We start from the raw sequence: 22,486 nt of genomic DNA, 5'->3' as shown, positions 1-22,486 counted from the left end.
TGGAGAATTTGATTGTGATGTCGGTGCTGCGGTTTGTCTGGGCCTGAAATGAGATATATGCATGTGCCAAGTCAACGAAGGAGTTGGCCTCGTGCCCACCGTTAGCTGCTGCTAAAAACCCAGGAAAAACCAATATTATGCAGCACGAAGTGGTACTTGTTGCTGTCCTTCAGTGCTGGATGCTAAGTTGGGTGGAGCAGGTAAAGTAGTGTCCGATGGCAGTGGTCGTGAAACAGCTCCACTGGCAGTGCCCCATCTTGTGGATGTGAATGATAGAAGGTGAGAAACAGTTGTAATGTTTGATTCCTGGTGAGTGCAGTGCAAAGTTCGGCCATCTGCTGCTTGAAGGTTCTGACAAAACGTTCCGCTTCACTGTTGGACTGTGGATGGAATGGTACACTAGTGTGCCATTGCGTTCACAGAATGTTTCAAATTCAAATTCATTTGATGTGAACTGAGGGCCATTGTCTGACACTATGACTTCAGGCAAACCTTTGAGGCAAAAAATAGAGGACAGTGTTTGAACTGTGCTAGGTGATGTGATCGAGTTCATTGGCGCAGCAAAAGGGAATTTGCTATAAGAGTCTACCACAGTCAACCAACGAATGTTCTAAAAAGGACCCACAAAGTCTGTGTGCACACATTGCCATGGTGATTGTAACTTAGGCCAAGCAGAGAATTTTTGTGGCAGAGCGGACTGATTTCCTTCACATACGTTACACTGTGACATCATCTGTTCTATTAGGGTGCCCATACCCTGCCAAGTACAGTGTCAGTGCACTAACTGTTTCATACGAACAGTCCCTCAGTGTCCTTGGTGAAGTAACTGCAACACTTCTTTTTGCAAAGCTATGGGGATCAACACACATGACTGTCCATTGTCATTTTGAACAAGAATCACACTTTGCTGTACAGCAAGGCTATGCTGAAATGTGAGTTCTTTATGCTATGCAATGAGCGAGGCCAAGCTGTGCGAATGTATTTTAGCAAAATGTTCAAATCTGAATCAGCTTCCATGGCCTGTGCAATTTTCCCATAGTTCAGAGAAAAGGATTAAAGCAATTCAGAATCTTGAGCATCAATGTGACAACAAGATGCAGCGGAAGTGTCAAAGTCTGTATCTGGGCCAATCGGAAGACGTGAAAGTGTGCCTGCATTACCATGGTGAGTTCAGCAGCCACTTTGTCCCGTAATGCAATGGGAATAGTTATGGCCCAGCAAACTTTCAGCTGAGCATTGTCTTTCATAGTAATACATGCAACGAAACTGTTAGTCTTGCCTAAACCTTCAGAAAAGAGTTCAGGGGATTCTTTCATCGAGCTAGCTACACTGTCTTTTGCATTAAATGCAGTCTCTGACAACACATTGTCCTGAATTTGGAAGCCAAACAAATAAAACGAATCAAGTCCAAATATGGTCCCACAATTGCATGATCGTAGCACAGTGAAAGTCACAGTTTGTGTATGTGAGCAATACATAGCAGGCGAAGTACATTTTCTGAGATTGGGTATATCTTGTCTTTTATAAACCGTCAGGTGTGCACTAGTTGTAGACAGGCATGAGGAGCCTAACAGTTCATATGTGTTACAATTCAGCAATGTAACAGAGGCACTCATGTCCATATGAAATTTCACGTTTTCCACTAAGATACAAATGAATAAAAAATTTGTTAGACTGGCGTAGCACTGAAGAAACTGTTTGCTTGCTAATTTTGCTAATGCTTGCAGCAGGCTTTGAATACACTGCATTGATTACATGGGCCTTGTAACTAGATTTTTGTGAATGGGCAGAATTCTTATGTTTGTTCCATTGCAAACATATGGATTTTATGTGACCTTTCTTGCCACAAGCATAACACTGTTCTTGTCTGGATGGGCAATCTTGTCATTTGTGCCTTGAGTAGCACCGAGGGCGTGACTTAATTCTATTCACTGATGTAGCCACCTGTTTACATGGCTTGGTGCACGCATGCTGTTGCTGCCTACTGGGCCAGTCGTGAGCAGGGACGACCCAACCCGACAAATTGGTGGCTGCTCAAATTTATCAGCCGCTACGGCATCTGAATCATACTGATCTAGAATTTGCACTATGTGATGAAATGTTGGATCTGGTTGTTTCAAAATCTGATCTCTAAGTTTAGCATCAGTTACATTGTACACTATCACACCACACAATGTAACATCTGAATATAAAGCACCACAACCACATTTGAATTTGCATTTCGTTGTCATAGCCTACAAATCTGTTACCCACTCACGATAAGTTTGTTCTGACCTTCTGTTGCAATGAAAGAATTGGTACCTAGCTGCCACCACATTCACTTGTTGGTCATAATAGTTAGTTAGAGAACCTACAACATGATCATAGGAAAGTTTACTTGGAGTGGTGTTAGGGAACTATTTCTGAATGTAGCGAAAGACTGCACTTCCTACCACTGACAAAAAGTAATGTAATTTGACAGTACCTGACACTTTGCGAGCGAATGTGCGGTTTTCATACTGTTGCAACCACTCAAGCCATTCCTCTTCTTTTTCGTTAAACTGGCGAAAAGGTGGTATGGCACATGGAACTACAGTTGTTGCATGTTGCTCAGGTGCTCGCAATGCAGTAACTACTGTACCATGTTTAGAAGCGTTGCAATCTGTGCATCTGAAACTGAAACATCTGTGTTTAGCTGTGTTGTATCTATTGCTTGCAGCTGAGCACCTAAGCAGGAGGTGGGAGAGGTGGGTTGCTCATTGTGGAATAAGCAAATGCAATTAACAGACGATGCAAGCAAGAAAAACAAGCACACAAGCAAAGTAAAGTTCAGCAGTGCCCGCCTGAAAACACGGAATTGCAAAAACATTATAACAGACACTGAAAAGACACGTAAACACACCTCTGCAAAGGAAAGACAAGGTAGAATTAAGGCACCAGCAAGGCACAAAAGCCTATGACAAAACAAAACAGAGACAATCTGTGGCAGCTGATGGCTCCTATATCATCGGCACCATCTTATACGGACGTCTTCATCGCCATGTTATTCGTCCATCCTCGTCGTCATGTTGTTGTTTCTACGTATCCTGCATAATTGGTTCACTAGTCAAACAATCAGACAACTCGTATTAATTAGTTTCATTACAACAAGACAATTACAATACTTAACTTTGATAGATGTGTCGCCAGCAACTGGCGGCATACAAAATAATCAGTCTTCTTCAGAATAGACAATCACAAGCGTGTGCTACATAGAGGTAGATAACAAAGTGGCTAACATTGAAACTGCTATCGAGTGGGCTGCCATCAGTCGGGCACGGTGCATATGTCCACTTCACCTAGGGGCCACTGCCATCTCTTCTCTGTCTTTCCCGACTGGTGTGTATTAGAATGTATTAGAATTAAATCAGGTGAAGCTGAGGGAGAGTTTTGTTATTTGGGCAGAAAAATAACTAATTATGATTGAAGTAGAGGGGATATTAAATGTAGACTGGCAGTGGCAAGAAAAGCATTTCTGAAGAAGAGAAAATTGTTAACATCAGATGTAAATTTAAGTGTTAGGAAGTCTTTTCTGAAAATATTTGTATGAATCGTATCCTTGTGTGGAAGTAAAACATGGACGATAAGCAGTTTAGACGAGAAAAGAATAGAAGCTTTTGAAATGTGATGCTACAGAAGAATACTGAAGATTAAATTAGGAGATCAATAGCAATGGGGAGGAAGGAAATTTTATGGCACAACCTGACTACAAGAAGAGATCAGTTGATAGGACACATTCTGAGACATCAAGGGATCACCAGTTTAGTATTGGAGGGAAGTGTGAGGTGTACAAATGTAGAGGGAGTCCAAGAGATGAACACAGTAAGCAGATTCAGATCGATGTAAGTTGCAGTAGATATTCAGAAATGAAGAGGCATGTAAAGGATAGAGTAGCATGGAGAGCTGTCTTTGGCCTGAAGACACACCAGCAGAAAAGTTGTAGGAAATGTTGAAGTCATCTTGGAGACCTTCAGATATAACTTGTTATTAAGTTTTTCTCCATGTTCAAAAAATGTGTACATTATATTGTTTGCAGTTGTTAACTCAACACTATTGGTAACTAATGTGAAAGGGCTATGAGGCAGATTTGATTCATGTTTGTGTTATACAGAGTGTCCCAAGAGGAATGGTCAGTATTCAGGGATGAGACAGGAATGACCATTCGAAGAAAAACACTTCATATAGACATATGCCTTATTCCGGATCGTTTCTGAGACAGCACACATTTAATTGACATTTGTTTTTGGACTGGTAGTGCATTATAGATGCTGCAGCCCTCATTAGGGAATGTGCAGAGGCAAGCCACACAACATATTCTCCTGAGAGTGCACACATGCATTGAAGTTCATGATGTGATATTCAAACTTTTGTTGTGAGCTGTACAACAGCTGTAGTGTGATGTGTATGATAATGCTTAGAGGTAAACAAGTTAAAAATATGTATTCCTCAATTGATACTTTGTAAAAACACATTGCGTAATGATTACTAACTGATGCACATGTGTAAACCTGACAGTGTTCTGAATAATACAGAAAATAAACAGCAGTGTACATTAAATGTGTTATATCTCAGAAACCATTTGAAATTGGGCATATGTCCGTATGAAGTTTTTTGCTTCAAATAATTATTTCTGTCATATCCTTGAAAATAGACCATTCTTCCTGGGATGCCCTGTATGGGATCAGTGAAACTGGAAATAACTATTAAGCACGGTAAGTAATAAACTTTTATCTCTCACTAAGTATCAACATATTGTAACAATGAAGAGAGCATATGTTCATTCATTTTAGCTACATCTTCACAGTTTATGTATTCTATAATAAAAAAAGATGTGAACAGTCACTCACTTAACTTTTATATCTATCTAGATGCTGTAGCAAGTAAAACTATTAAATTGACCAAGTATTGTTTTGTGGCATTAAGGGATCACACATTGAAGCAGTATTTTGTTATGTTCCCAGTAAAATATTTTATGAAAATAATTGGAAAATATTGTGATTGTCAGAGTTAACACTGTATACTTCCTCCTTGATTCTTAGAAATGAATTCGACATGAATAAAGGATAAATGTTTTCTTAATGATTATATCAGTTTATTATATTTTATTGAACTGACTATGTTATAAAACCAAAAGGAAAAGCTTCTAATAATCATTTAACTTTAAATATGACATGTTAATGCCATCGATCAGACATTTTGGTATATCAGAATACTGTGATATTTGTTCTATTACAGCTGAGGAAGACCACACTACGTACATTGTACCTCTTTCAGGAAGAGTTCACCCACAAACTGAAGCACGTTCATCACCTAGCCCCTTATTGCGACCTCCTGCTTTGAATGCTCCTAATGTGATCTCAGAATCTGAGTAAGTCATTAAAATTACTTTTCAGTTTCTTGTACTTGTAGTGATTTTAAATTACGTGTACAGTCAAACGAATTTGATTCATTCCTGAAGATAGTGTATAAACAAAATATTCATAAATTATAACTATTTAGCCAATAAGAAGTAAACTCAATGATGAATTCTTGGACGTAGTGGTGGCTCATAGACACAAATTCTCGATGTTCACAGATTTTTAAATTCAGTTAAATATGAGAGTGCGAAATTAATAGCATCTGCTTTATAACAGTTATGCTCATCAACATATTTATACAACTTCAGCCACTGTCAATAATAATAATAATAATAATGATATGTATAACTTGTTTGAAGGAATTGTTTTTCTGGAATTTTGTTATTTTGTGCATAATTAAGTGCAGTATATGGTAAGAACGAAATAATATTTAAGCTTCCGCTACTCTCCCTTTTGCATTTTTGTATAAGTGGGAGTTTTTGTGCTTTTTTACTTTTTGGACAAATGTACAAACTCTCTAATTCATGTATTAGTTAACAAATTAACTTCTGGGTTGAAAATCAGGCATTCTTATGTTGCACCCACATAATGACTTACGCTTATTATACACTTCTTTATTAAATGTTCGCTTGTAGTCATGCTTATTTGATTTTGTCACTTTCTCAGACAGCGAATCTGGTCTGGAATGCTCCAATTTCTATGCGGCTAGCCTTTCCTGGTAATTTTCTTTACTTTTAGTGGCTAATACAGGTTCAACAGAGTTCATATTGACACTCCACAGGAAAGCTGATCCCTGCACAGTAGACCGCGAGCCCCAAACACAAACTGCTGTTTACAGAAATGATTCAATTCAAGTAGTACTATCTGCCAAAAACGTCACTTGACTAGAATACAAATGAGGCACTGAGAGCCATAAGGGCCAAAAGCACACCATCGTGACCCCCTCCCCCCTCTCTTTCCCCTTTGAAGTGAATATCACAGAAACCAGCGAGCTGCTTTTCATGTATGTTTAAATATATATGTACAATGTGGGCCTACAGTACAGAGCCGGCCAAAGTGGCCGTGCGGTTAAAGGCGCTGCAGTCTGGAACCGCGAGACCGCTACGGTCGCAGGTTCGAATCCTGCCTCGGGAATGGGTGTTTGTGATGTCCTTAGATTAGTTAGGTTTAACTAGTTCTAAGTTCTAGGGGACTAATGACCGCAGCAGTTGAGTTCCATAGTGCTCAGAGCCATTTGAACCATTTTTTGAGCCTACAGTACAGATAAACTATGAGATCAACAGATGTCATAAGCACAAATAAATACTACAGTCTCACAATCGACGATGATGTGCTTTATGGTTCTCAACACCTGAAATGGATTACTCTATGATAAAATCCAAGACTTTGTGTACCATGTCTCATTTAGAATCCCACAAAATATGTTTTTCTGTCAGTATAACTATAACATATACTGATATCTGATCTAATTTTAATATATAGTGTTTGAATTCACATATTTGTGGAGGGTGCTAGCATCTAGCAGGATTATTGGTGAACGTAGATAAAAGTCTGCTGCAGTGTGCTGCTACTGGTGGCATTGATGTTCACTAGTAGTTGAGTGGTAAGGGCTAGCAGTGCACACCATTAATCGTGCACATTTTTTATCAAATCCGTATATATGAGGGTGGTTTGAAAAGTTCCCAGAATCATCACGAGAGGTTAGCGCTAGCACAACGAGTCATTCATGTGATATTCATTGGACTGTTGCCTGTAAACACATGCCACGTCAGTGCACTTGGAAGAGAGCTGTGGTGGTGACGTGGATCTGTTGTTGTTCCCGTGTAGTGATTTGCAAAGATGGAAAAAATCGAGATCCAAGCAGTGATTAAGTAATTTGTAAAGAAAGGTATGAAAGCAAAGGAAATTCATGCCCATTTCCAGAATACTCAGGGGAACTCTGCTCCTTCATATTCAACTGTTGCCAAGTGGACAAATGAATTTAAATTTGGTCAGGAGAACTTCGATGATGATCCATGCAGTGGCCAGCCAATATGTGTTACTACTCCAGAAAGGCCAGGTTTAGCAAGGAAAGAAAGTCATCTTCCATCAAGACAAAGCGAACCCGCAAATATGTGCCGTCGCCATGGCAAAATTACGCGAAATAACTTATGAATTGTTGCCACACCTTTGCAGGCCTGGAGAAAACTCATTTTTGAGGTGGGATCAAGAGACTGTAACATTGTTGCACCAAGTTCATTAATCTGCAAGGAGACTACATTGGAAAACAAAAAAAGTTTCAGTGATGTAAGTACTTTTTTTCGTATTCTGTTCCAAGAACTTTTCAAACCACCCTCGTATTTGGCCCGTAAGGCAATTATCTCGCGCCAGTTTACGCACAGAAGCTCCTTAAAACGTGAACAGTAAGATAGTAAGGTGTGCTAATGACCCTGTTGCCAAGTTTTACCAAGTCTAGTGGAGCAATATGTAGCACAGTGCAGTAGATTTAGTGCCGTGTATTTCAGATTACCGCATCTAAATTACATTTAACAGCATTCAAAGAGAAATAACCAATAAATCTGCAAGGTGTCAAAAATTAGTGTTCAAGTGCTCTTGTTCTCTTTCACAGCAGCTGCCACTGCTTGGACCCCAAATAATTGCCTGCCTTTGACTTTCGCAACTTTTGTACCTTATGCATACGTTCTTATACAAAATCCATGGAACTATAAAAATATCATAAGGTAAAGGAGTCACTAAGCAGATGAAATATGGACAGAATTGTGATTTGGTTTTACTATACTTGTTTTAGGGGTGTTTTGCTGTGTAAATGAAAGGTACTGGCAGAATGAAGTAATATTGTTTGAAAGAAGCCTTCACTTTTCTCCTTGCATTTTGCTACTATACTGTTCTGCTAGAAGCCCATGAGAAATTTGTTCATTGCGGCTTGTCTTATCTACATTTGGAAATGTTTGTCAACTGGCACTTTTGATTATTTTTTAAATAGTTTATATTGGAGCTTGCATTATACCGCTTCATAAAAATTAGCAATTCACCTCACGTTGCACATATTTCCTGGATCGAAGTAGGGGAAAATTCTCAATTCCATTCTCATTCTCTGAATGCATTTCATTGAAGGTGGTGGCACAATGGTTGAGACACTGGACCTGCATTTTGGAAGAATGACGTTCAAATCCACATTCAGCCATATGATTTAAATTTTCCATAATGTGCCTAAATTTTGCAAGGTGAGAGATGGTATAGTTCCTATAAAGTGGGCTGAGTTGATTTTCTTCCCCATCCTTGTTCAACTTGAACTTGTGCTGTGTCTCTGATGACCTTATCAGCAACAGGGTGTTAAACTCTAATATACTTTCTGGAAACATATCCTCTACAGCAAACTTTTGTAAACATCTCATTTGTTCCATTTCTTCCATATTAGATTCTCCGATGTGGTTTAGTAGTTACTATTTCACATAATAATCTAGTCGGATAGTTATTGTTACTTTTACTACAAGACACACTGAGTGCAATGCATTCTCATTTAAGCTTGGGATCAGGTATGATCTTCTTTTGCTAGAGACACAAAATGCAATGCCTTTTCATATTTGTCATTAAGTAAACTTCAAACAAATCGCCAACTGTATAGTCTTTTACTTTGGTGAAAGGATTACACTTTTTTAAACTTCAGTAGCAACTGTGAACTGCCCTAGCAATATCTCTGTATCAGAAGTATTGTTGCATGAAAGGAATAATTTAATATTTCCCAAAAACTTAAGAAAAAATACTATAATTTGTATTTTAAATTGATACACATCTGGCTCTGATGTAATTGCTTGACCTGTTATTGTTGAAATATAATTGCTGCTGCTGCATAACTATGTTGACTTTAAAATTGCAAAACATGGCAAGAGATACAACTCCTTCAGTTACAAAATAAGTTCTGCTGGACCATTGGAGCTTTATTCAGCAAAATTTAAAAAAAAAAAAAAGAAAGAAAAAGAAAAAAAAAGAAAGCGAAAAACGCATGTTTTCAAACTATTAAGAAAAAAAAAAAAAATTTCCTCTTCATTTTACGTGTTATCAAAAAATCTCCCAGTATGATATTTTTTGGTGTTCTACCAACATACCCAAACAACATGGCTGAGCTGAGAATTAAAATATACTCCCTTTATTATCTTTCCTCACATTAATGTAGATATATGCAATCCTATACATCACTGAATTTCTGCACCTGGTTCCGACTTCATACACTCGATAAAAGAAAAATTCCCGTGGATGCTCTTTAACTATGAACAAAGCAATGCGTGGTGTGTCTAAAAAGTTTGGTGAGTGCTATCAGACAATAAACAAAACAAAAGATGCAAATAAATGTTTTCAATTGCCCTTCAAATAGTCACCACCCACTACAACACACTTTTGACAATGTTCGTACAGCTTCTGGAAACTATCAGCAAAGGCCACCTGTGGAATCAATCGCAGAATGGCTGTCACACGCTTTTCGATGGTTTTCACGTCTGCACAATGTTCACTTTTCATGGCCGCCTTCAGGCAAGGAAACAGGAAGAAGTCCGCAGGAGCCAGATCAGGGGAGTATGGAGAGTGTTCAAGAATAGTTACCATCTTCTGCATCAGAAAGTGGTGCACACAGATTGCACTGTGTGCAGAGGCATTGTTATGGAGCAGCATCCATTTTCCAGTCCTGTGCGACTCTGACCGAAACTGCTGGATATGCTGCAGCAATCAGTTCAAAATGGACTGGTAAAATGCATCATTACTTGTTTGACCTGTAAGAACAAATTCCTTGTGGATGATGCCGTTGTTATTGAAGAAAGCGATCAGCAGTGTGTTCAGCTTTGATTTTTGCAGATGACTTTTTCTTTGGTCACAGTGAAGGCGGTGGACACCATGAAATTGATTGCCGTTTTGATTCCGGATCGAACTGGTAGCACCAGATCTCATCTCCCGTGTTGATGGTGTTCGGAAGCAATGGATTCTGGTCACACATGGAAATGAAATCTGCAGTAGTTTCCACCCGTTTTGCTTTCTACGCGTCTGTTAGCTCGTTCGGCACAAATCAGCAACAGGTCTTCCACTTACCCAACTCATAGCAGACGATGGTGTGCACCGAGTCCTTGCTAATGCCCAATTCCTACACAATCAATCTGAGAGTCCGTCATCGATCTTGTGCCAGCATTTGCCACACTTTATCAGTCTTTTCTGGGGCTCTGCCATTCAATGGCCAACCTGAATGTGGCACATCCTCAGTTGTTTCAGTAGTAGTAGTAGTAGTAGTAGTAGTAGTATAGCCTTCACTATTTTCAGATGGATCTTCGCAGATTCGTGTTGTAGATACCCAGCAGCTTCTGTGGTCCGGATTACTGCTAATAGGTGGCTATATTGTCACCACACATTGCTCAGGCCACTTACAATACATACAATATAATAACTACCACTACAGTACAGTTAACAGATGTTGTTGTTGTTGTTGTTGTGGTCTTCAATGCAGAGACTGGTTTGATGCAGCTCTCCATACTACTCTATCCTGCGCAAGTTTCTTCATCTCCAAGTAACTACTGCAACCTACAGCCTTCTGAATCTGCTTAGTGTATTCATCTCTTGGTCTTCCTCTACGATTTTTACCCTCCACATTGCCTTCCAGTACTAAATTGGTGATGTCTTGATGCCTCAGAATGTGTACTACCAACCGATTCCTTCTTCTAGTCAAGTTGTGCCACAAATTCCTCTTCTCCCCAATTCTATTCAGTACCACCTCATTAGTTACATGATCTGCCCATCTAATCTTCAGCATTCTTCTGTTGCACCACATTTCGAGAGCTTCCGTTCTCCTCCTCTTGTCTAAACTACTTATCATCCACGTTTCACTTCCATACATGGCTACACTCTATATAAATACTTTCAGAAAAGACTTTCTGACGTTTAACTCTGTACTCAATGTTAGCAAATTTCTCCTCTTCAGAAATGCTTTCCTTGCCATTGTCAGTATACATTTTATATCCACTCTACTTCGACCATCATCAGTTATTTTGCTCCCCAAATACAAAACTCATTTACTACTTTAAGCGTCTCATTTCCTAATCTAATACCCTCAACATCACCTGATTTAATTTGACTACATTTCATTATCCTCATTTTGCTTTTGCTGATGTTCACCTTATATCCTCCTTTTAAGACACTGTCCATTCTGTTCAGCTGCTCTTCCAGGTCCTTTGCTGTCTCTGACAGAATTACAATGTCATTGGCAACCTCCAAGTTTTTATTTCTTCTCCATGTATTTTAATTCCTACACCAAATTTTTCTTTTGTTTCCTTTACTGCATGGTCAGTATACAGATTGAATAACATTGGGGATAGGCTACAACCCTGTCTCACTCCCTTCCCAACCACTGCTTCCCTTTCATGCCCCTTGACTCTTGTAATAGCCATTTGGTTTCAGTGCAAATTGAAAAAGCCTTTCGCTCCCTGTATTTGACCCTTGCCACCCTCAGAATTTGAAAGAGAGTATTCCAGTCAACATTGTCAAAAGCTTTCTCTAAGTCTACAAATGCTTGAAACGTAGGTTTGCCTTTCCTTAATCTATCTTCTAAGATAAGTCATAGGGTCAGTGTTGCCTCAAGTTTTCCAATATTTTTGTGGAATCCAAACTGGTACTCCCCGAGCTTGGCTTCTACCAGTTTTTCCATTCGTCTGTAAAGAATTCATGTTAGTATTTTGCAGCTGTGACTTATTAAATTGATAATTTGGTAATTTTCACACCTGTAAACACCTGCTTTCTTTGGGAATGGAATTATTATATTTTTATTGAAATCTGAGGGTATTTTGCCTGTCTCGTATATCTTGCTCACTAGATGGTCGAGTTTTGTCAGGGCTGGCTCTCCCAAAGCTAACAGTAGTTCTAATGGAATGCTGTCTAATCCCGATTTCATCTTCATGTACATCCTCTTCCACTTCCATAATATTGTCCTCAAGTACATTGACCTCGTATAGACCCTCTACATACTCCTTCCACCTTTCTGCTTTCCCTTATTTGCTTAGAACTGGTTTTCCATCTGAACTCTTGATATTCATACAAGTGCTTCTCTTTTCTCCAAAGGTCTCTTTAATTTTCCTGTAGGCAGTATCTATCTTACCCCTAGTGATACGTGCCTCTACACCCTTAAATTTGTCCTCTAGCCATTCCTGCTTAGTCACTTTGCACTTCCTGTCGATCTCATTTTTGAGACATTTGTATTTCTTTTTGTCTACTTCATTTACTGCATTTTTATATTTTCTCCTTTCATCAATTAAGTTCAATATCTCTTCTGTTAGTCAAGGATTTCTACTAGTCCTCATCTTTTTACCTACTTGATCCTCTGCTGTCTTTAGTCTTTCATCTCTCAAAGCTACCCATTCTTCTTCTACTGTATTTCTTTCCCCCTTTTTTGTCAATCGTTTCTTAATGTCCTCAATTACATCGCCCTTGTTCTCTGAAACACTCTCACAGTTTCTTCAGTTTTAATCTGCAGTTCATAACCAATAGATTGTGATCAGAATCCACATCTGCCCCTGGAAATGTCTTATTATTTAAAACCTGGTTCCTAAATCTCTGTCTTATCATTATATAATCTATCTGAAACCTTCCAGTGTCTCCAGGCCTCTTCCACATATACAACCTCCTTTCATGATTTTTAAACCATGTGTTAGCTATGATTAAGTTAGGCTCTGTGCAACATCCTACGGGCGGCTTCCTCTTTCATTCCTTACCCCCATTCCATATTCACCTACTACTTTTCCTTCTCTTCCTTTTCCTACTATTGAGTTCCAGTCTGCCTTGACTATTAAATTTTTGTCTCCCTTTACTATCTGAATAATTTCTTTTCCCTCATCATACAGTTCTTCAATCTCTTCCTCGTCTACGGAGCTAGTTGGTATATAAACTTGTACTACTGAGGTAGGTGTGGGCTTCGTTTCTATCGTGGCTACGACAATGCATTCACTGTGCTGTGTGTAGTGGATTATCCATGCTCCTATTTTTTTTTTATTCATTACTAAACCCACTCTTGCATTGCCCTTATTTGATTTTGTATTTATAACCCTGTATTCACCTGACCAGAAGTCTTGTTCCTCCTGCCACCGAACTTCACTAATCCCCACTATATCTAACTTTAACCTAACCATTTCCCTTTTTAAATTTTCTAACCTACCTACCCGATTAAGGGATCTGATATTCCACGCTCTGATCCGTAGAACACCCCGCTACCCCTGGAGATCCGAATGGGGGACTATTTTACCTCTGGAATATTTTAACCAAGAGGATGCAATCATCATTTAACCACACAACAAAGCTGCATGCCCTTGGGAAAAATTACGGCTGTAGTTTCCCCTTGCTTTGAACCGTTCGCAGTACCAGCGCAGAAGGCCAGATCAGTCAATCATCCAGACTGTTGCCCCTGTAACTACTGAAAAGGCTGCTGCCTCTCTTCAGAAACTACATGTTTGCCTGGCCTCTCAACAGATACTCCTCCATTGTGGTTGCACCTACAATACGGCTATCTGTATTGCTGAGGCACAAGCCTCCCCACCAGTGACAGGGTCCGTTGTTCTTTGGGGAGGGAGACAGACATTCTAAGATATAAATTTATCCTTCTCCAAATTCTCTTAAAAAAATAAATAAAAAATTAATGGCTCTGGCATTTTGGGTGTTGGAAATGTGCTAACAACATCTATTGAGATCAGCCTTACAAACTGGTATCGTATATAGCCTCCCCTATTTTTTTCTCTCTCAGTGTTGAGTAATGCCATTACAGCAACAAGATGACAATAATTATTATTATAATAAACATAGATATTCTCAACAATGTCATTTAATCATTATACTACTTATGTAACTTGTATCTTTATCATTTTCCTTTCAAGAGGTTTTCTGAGCTGAAGGATACAGTCAACATGTGTTATTTTAGGAACTCCACTTCTCCATGGGTAGTATACCTTAACCTCAGGTTTTTACTGTACAGGAATAAAAACCAGTTTGTTATATAATCTTCTAACAATTCTTCAAATTTTCCTTTTTATCTGGTGTGTTACCATTTGCCACTTTATCATATCCATTTGTGTTTTGATAAGACTAAGAGGTGTTTCAAACTTTCACAACTGTACATTCACTCTTCCTCTCACATGAGAGGTTACCTACATAAGTCAATATGTGAGCATAAGGTATTTCAGTTGATAGGTTGTAATCATTTGACTTCCTCTACATTATGACCCTAGGTATCAACATAACTATGCATTTCAAATTACAGTCAGCTTCCTACAAGCCCGACCAACATTCTGTAATTACCATCGTCAGCTCCTTAGCTTGATGAAACAAAACGGTAATATAGGTCTGGGAACCCCCCTTGGCACCCTCCCATCATACACTATCCCATTTATAATTCACAGCATAAACTCTTTTTCCAAATTATCCTCCTCACTGGTAAATGTTCCCTTGGACATTTACTGTGTCTTGTAATTTTTCCCTGGTAACAGTACAAATAGGTCATTAACTTACCTAATAAACCCTAAATTATAAATACCAATACTGCTAGTTCACTAAACAGTCCATCCGTTCTATAATTTTCCTATACATTCAACAAACACACTTAAAATCACCTGGCACTGATGCATTCTCAATGCTTTCATTTATGTAACCCGTTCTTAAGATGAACACCTTTGCTGGTACTATATTTACCATAGACTCCCCTTGAGTCTATTGCTAGCCGTTCTCCCACAGCTCAATACTCCTTAAGAATTGTATAATTCACCTACTTAGGCTCACACTATAAAAACAAAATTGCAGTAGGTTACATACAAAACTTAACATATGAGAGCCATTTTAAATAGTTTGTATGGACTGGCAGATATGACTAATTGTTCACTAACGTCTCTTACATTGTTCACCCTTTTGATTTCTACTGCATTTGTACAACATCTGTTTTCTAGCCTCTATGGTGTAATCAGGAATGTCCCATTGTGGTTTGATAATTAATACAGAGTATTTGTCATTATCGTGTTTCTTCTGCTATGCTTTTATTATTGGAGTAACTTTCCTTAAGAATATATGATCCCTCAGTATATACAAATTTACCATCTTTACTGGTGGAAGTAATGTAGCTGATTCCTTGCAATTCAATGAAAATGAAAATGTTTTATCTCTCTTCCTGTTTTAAATGGACATATTTCTTCAAAGTCCGCATACTGTGCAAGCCTTCCATGCTTTGTATATTTTTAATTGCCTTATATTATCACTTTAGGATGAGAGATTCTTACTGCGACAAAGAAAGTACATATTGTCAAAATAAAAAATAACACTACGTAGAAAGTAACATATATCTTCTGTAGATACTCTTTCATTGTCTTTGTCAGTGGAGTGACATGATTGGTTTCTTGTAATTCAGTTAATATATTTCTTGAAGTTTATCATTAGCTCTTTTCTTAGGTAATTTAACCACATTCTCTATTCTTTTATTACTAATTAATTTTACATTCTCCACAGGCAACTCATCCAACTTATTAGTTTGCACATTACCACTAACTCCAAGCACACTTGATCCATAGTACTGACAGGTGTACCCGTATGTTGATTATCAGTGTCTATGTGTGACACTGAACTAACCACTTGTCTGCTGAAAGTGAAACTGGTTTGTGAATACTATCTTTTTGTTCTGCATAAGGAGAGGAAGCTAGGTACACAGATGCTGGCAAACTCATTGGTTTATCCTTCTGAGTCACTCTCACATTGTCAAGCATCTCATGTCTCAATTGTAACTTATCAAAGACCCACCTCTGGGCCTTGGCAGTTTTGCCAGTGACACTAACTTCAAATTGCTTAACATGTGATATGACTTGTTCCCTTCCATTACCATTGTCATTTTCTTCAGTTTAATCCAGATGGAATTCTGACCTCCGGCTGTTTCACTTCACCTACTTCTTTGACAAGTATACCGTGTCTTGCCTCCAACTGAAAATTCTCTGATTTGATTCATGTTTATGCTTAGATATTTCACTATTCAGTAATCCTATTGGTCCTCAACATCCACTCTAAAGAGGGACAGGCTCATTTGTAATCATAACACACTGCTTTTATTTCCTTATTTATTGATTACAAATTCTTTTCTCTCTTCATTTGATACTAACAGTTCATGTTTTACATCATCTTGTGATTGCTTGAGTTCATTCTTTTCCTCACTCATCTTTTCCACAGTCTGCTTAAACATTTCACCCACATTCACTTTCACATTGACTATTGATTATACTCTCAAAATTGTCTACTCAGCCTTAAAAATTAATCACTCTTCTACAAAAGTCCCAATATTCAATACTTCTGACACAGACAATAAATAAATACAGTACATCCAAACTGCAAACATTGAAGAAAAGTATACTAACACGGATCTGCAGGAAGATAGGTGCATCCTCTTGACCAACCAGTCCTTGCTGGTAGCCTGCACAAAATTTTATAAGAGTGGTAAGACCCTATTAATGATAAAATATGTTGCTACTCCAGTTACAGTTTTTGTTTTATTTTGGTCAGGCAAAAACTATAATGCCAGAACATTGTCAGATATGTCAGCTATTATTTTCTGACACCTTGATTGGCCTGTTGGCACTTTATTAGATACTACATTTCTCTTTTCTTGTAGTTCCGATTACTGAAAAATAGTCATGACAAAAGATGTAAACATGTCCCGTGGTCTGATGATAATTTTGACCCAGTGCGACTTAATTATGAATTCCAGTTCGTGACTGATGGCAGTTCGCACAAGTCAAGGCACAGACAGATTGCATCATTACTGGTTCCAAACGACAGTTGTGATACACACATACACTTGCTGTGCACATGAAGACAGTGTGTACCCTGCAGATTATGTGTCTCGCATGTTTGTGCCGAACTCATCACTTACCACCATTATCAGCGATGACAACTTGCAGCAAATGGACTAAAAATTTACTAAATAACTTGCTACGAGCAGGTTTAATGCTCGCATTGTCTCTGACATTAACAACAGAGCACTACTGAATGATCATTGTTTGCCAGAGAATGCTGATCCTAAACTCAACCACAGTCATTCGTGACTACAACTGTTGGGAGAATTATAATTGTTGTTGAATATTTATCATTAACGTTTCCATGAGATATGCTGAGTGCAGTGCATTCGTGTTTTATTGTGGAATTCAGTATGATTGTTCTTTGGGAGATACACATAGTGTAATGTGTTCTCATGTTTATCACCCAGAAACCTTTGAATAATCACCAAGTATATATTCTTTCAGTGAGGTGAAAAGATGATACTTTTTTAACCTGTGTGAGCCACCTAGGAATATGTCTGTTTCAGAGGTCTCATTGCATAGACAATTGCATTGAAGAAATAATTTCATTTTTGCAAAAGATATTAAAAGATACTGTAATTTTTATTTTTAAATTGATAAGCATCTGATCTGTTGTAATTGCTTGACCTGTTATTGTTTAAATATTATTTCTGCTTTCATGTAAGTGTGTTGAATTAAAAATTGCCAAAAAGACGAGATATAACTTTTTATAGCTACAATTATGAAATCTACATCTACATATACATTTACACTCCACAAGCCACCTGTCAGCAAGTGGCAGAGGGTGCTTTGTGTACCACGAAGTAACTTTTCCTGTTCCAATCAGGTATGGTTTATGGGAAGAACGATTGCTGGTAAGCCTCCAAGTGGGCCTGAATCTCTCTAATTTTATCTTGATGGTCTGTTTGTGAGATATTGTTAAGACAAAGCAGTATACTGATTGACTCTTCTAGGAATGTACACTCTTGAAATTTTAATGGTAGACTGTACGTTAAAGCATAACACCTGCCTTGCAGAGTCTGACACTGGATTTGGCTGAACATCTCTATGATGCTTTCGTGTTCACTAAATGAACCTGTAATGAAATGTGTTGCTCTTATTTGGATCTTCTGTATTTCCTTTACAAATCCTATCTGGTACAGACCTGATACTGACGAGAAATATTAAAGTCTTCGTCAAATGAGTGTTTTGTGAGTTACTTCTTTTGTTGATGGACTACTTTTCCTGAGGATTATTGCAATGAATCTCTGTCTGGCATCTGCATTACTCGCATGGTGTTGAGTTAAAATCAGCTAATTAACCAACTATTTTTGTACTACATCCAGACTAAGCTTACTCATCACAGAAAAGTAAAACAAATAACTTGTCTCTAAGTTGAGAATTAATATATGCTTGTTTGAATACCTTCCCACATGTTAACATAGATGTATGCAGTCTTATACATCACCAAATTTCCAAGTCTCTCTCTGACTTCACGTACTCAATAAAAGAAAAAGACCCTTTTTGACCACAGACAAAGAAGCACCTTCACCTTTTAATGCATTACAACCATAATAATAATAATAATAATAATAATCCCTGTGGAGGCCCGGGAAAAGAATAGGCCTCCGGTATGTTCTGCCAGTCGTAAAAGGCGACGAAAAGAACAAACCACTAATAGGGCTAACCCCCCTTTTAGTGTGATTAGTTGGTTCAGGACAGAACTAAAGAAGCCTCGGACAAGCGCCGTCATGGTCGGGGACGATGCTTGAACCCTATGCTCGCCCACAATGGTAACGACACTGCTAGCCAACTGGAAAATGATTTAAATCCAAATAGAGGTGTTTTGCAGGATATGCTTCCTGCAACCACCCTAGAAGGAAAACAAAGACAGAGGATGAGATGGTCAGATGAAGTTAATCGACACCTCATGTTCTGTTATTACCAAGCAACAAACCTAGGAACCAACACAACTGGATACAGATCACAAGTATACACAACATTTATTACCAGATACCCAGAATTAAAATTTTTAACAGAACAACGACTAGCTGATTAGATCCGTGTAATAATAAAAAATAACAGGATACCCCAGTCAGAATTAGAAAACATCAAACAACAAGTACAACAAATACTGGAACAAAATAATGTGCAATCAGAAGAAGAAGAAGAAAATACAGTAATGGACTCAAACATCCCAGAGCAAACAAACAAAGAACAACACGCACCAATTAAACAATCAGAGGAAAACGAAATCTAAGACAGCCACCAGAACAAGCACAAATAGAACACGAAGTGACACAGATGTTAGATATAGAAGAAAAATTTCAGCTAACATATATAGAATACAAAGACACAAATACAGACATTAGACCATTCTTGCATAGACCACCAAATAACCCACAAGTCGAAACAACAATAAAAACTATCAACACAATCATACACAACAAAATAAATGAAAACACAACTATGGAAGAGTTACAACTACTGGTTTATATAGGAGCACTCACTACACTAAATATACACACTAGGCAGAGATCAGAACCAACCAACACACAGAAGAAACCCACAAAACCAGCATGGCAACACAGGCTACAGATCAAAATAGAAAAACTGAGAAAAGACATCAGACAGCTAACACAATTTATAAGAAATGAAATCTCGGAAAAAAAACGAAAAAGGTTAGGTAAAATCTCACAACAAGAAGCGACAGAGCAATTAGACGAAAAGAAGCAGAAATTACAAGCATTAGCCAAACGACTCAGAAGATACAAAAAAAGTGAAAATAGAAGGAAACAAAACCAAACATTCAACACAAACCAAAAGAAATTTTACCAGACAATAGATAACACACACATTAAAATAAACAATCCACCAAACATAACAGACATGGAACACTTCTGGAGCAACATATGATCAAACCCGGTACAACATAACAGGCATGCACGATGGATACAAGCAGAAACAGACACGTACAAGATGATACCACAAAAGCCTGAAGTGATAATTTTGCAACATGAAGTCACCCAAGCAATTAATTCTACTCACAACTGAAAAGCCCCTGGAAATGATAAAATAGCAAATTTCTGGTTAAAGAAGTTCACCTCAACACATTCACATCTAACTAAATTATTTAACAGTTACATTGCAGACCCATACACATTCCCTGATACACTTACACACAGAATAACATATCTGAAACCTAAAGATCAAGCAGACACAGCGAACCCAGCTAAATATCGCCCCATAACATGCCTACCAACAATATACAAAATATTAACTTCAGTCATTAAACAGAAATTAATGACACATACAACACAGAACAAAATTATAAATGAAGAACAAAAAGGCTGTTGCAAAGGAGCACGAGGATGTAAAGAGCAACTGATAATAGATGCAGAGGTGACATATCAAGCTAAAACTAAACAAAGGTCGCTACACTACGCATACATTGATTACCAAAAAGCTTTTGATAGTGTACCCCACTCATGGTTACTACAAATATTGGAAATACATAAAGTAGATCCTAAATTGATACAGTTCCTAAACATAGTAATGAAAAATTGGAAAACCACACTTAATATCCAAACAAATTCAAATAATATCACATCACAGCCAATACAGATTAAGCGTGGAATATACCAAGGAGACTCATTAAGTCCTTTCTGGTTCTGCCTTGCTCTGAACCCACTATCCAACATGCTAAATAATACAAATTATGGATATAATATTGCTGGAAGATATCAACACAAAATCACACATTTGCTATACATGGATGATCTAAACCTACTGGCAACAACAAATCAACAACTCAACCAATTACTAAAGATAACAGAAGTATTCAACAATGATATAAATATGGCTTTTGGAACAGACAAATGTAAGAAAAATAGCATAGTCAAGGGAAAACACACTAAACAAGAAGATTACATATTGGATAACCACAGCGACTGCATAGAAGCGATGGAAAAAACGGATGCCTATAAATATCTAGGATACAGACAAAAAATAGGAATAGATAATACAAATATTAAAGAAGAACTAAAAGAAAAATATAGACAAAGACTAACAAAAATACTGAAAACAGAATTGACAGCAAGAAACAAGACAAAAGCTATAAATACTTATGCCATACCAATATTGACCTACTCATTTGGAGTAGTGAAATGGAGTAACACAGACCTAGAAGCACTCAATACACTTACACGATCACAATGCCACAAATATAGAATACATCACATACATTCAGCAACAGAAAGATTCACATTAAGCAGAAAGGAAGGAGGAAGGGGATTTATCGACATAAAAAACCTACATTATGGACAGGTAGACAAATTAAGAAACTTCTTTCTAGAACGAGCAGAAACTAGCAAAATATACAAGGCAATCACTCATATAAATACATCGGCTACACCACTGCAATTTCATAACCACTTCTACAACCCTTTAGATCACATAACATAAACAGATACAAAGAAAGTAAATTGGAAAAAGAAAACACTTCATGGCAAGCACCCGTATCATCTAACACAGCCACACATCGATCAAGACGCATCCAACACATGGCTAAGAAAAGGCAATATATACAGTGAGACAGAAGGATTCATGATTGCAATACAGGATCAAACAATAAACACCAGGTATTACAGCAAGCATATTATTAAAGATCCCAATACCACAACGGATAAATGCAGACTTTGTAAACAACAAATAGAAACAGTAGATCACATCACAAGCGGATGTACAATACTAGCAAATACAGAATACCCCAGAAGACATGACAATGTCGCAAAAATAATACATCAACAGCTTGCCTTACAACATAAACTTTTAAAACAACACGTTCCTACATACAAGTATACACCACAAAATGTACTGGAGAATGATGAATGCAAATTATACTGGAACAGAACCATTATAACAGATAAAACAACGCCACATAACAAACCTGACATCATACTCACCAATAAAAAGAAGAAATTAACACAACTAATCGAAATATCCATACCCAATACAACAAACATACAAAAGAAAACGGGAGAAAAAATTGAAAAATACATCCAACTGGCTGAGGAAGTCAAAGACATGTGGCATCAGGATAAAGTTGACATCATACCAATTATACTATCAACTACAGGAGTCATACCACACAATATCCACCAGTACATCAATGCAATACAGCTACATCCAAACATATATATACAACTACAGAAATCTGTAATTATTGATACATGTTCAATTACCCGAAAGTTCCTAAATGCAATATAACACATACCGTACAGTTAAAAGGAA

The 22,486-nt window shown here is 37.8% G+C and overlaps 1 protein-coding gene across 1 annotated transcript in view; it reads left to right on the top strand.

Moving 5' to 3' along the window:
* LOC124615400 (protocadherin-like wing polarity protein stan) overlaps positions 1-22,486 on the top strand; it is a 357,491-nt gene that overhangs the window by 322,760 nt on the left and 12,245 nt on the right. The window contains exon 43 of the mRNA XM_047143245.1: positions 5,254-5,386. Within this exon, the coding sequence (XP_046999201.1) occupies positions 5,254-5,386 (133 nt within the window). The remainder of the gene's footprint in view (positions 1-5,253; positions 5,387-22,486) is intronic.

The sequence above is a fragment of the Schistocerca americana genome, chromosome 1, assembly GCF_021461395.2.
Source record: "Schistocerca americana isolate TAMUIC-IGC-003095 chromosome 1, iqSchAmer2.1, whole genome shotgun sequence".
NCBI classification, from domain to species: domain Eukaryota; kingdom Metazoa; phylum Arthropoda; class Insecta; order Orthoptera; family Acrididae; genus Schistocerca; species Schistocerca americana.
The sequence above is the reverse complement of the archived record's forward strand: the minus strand, read 5'-3'. Positions and strand labels throughout refer to the sequence as shown.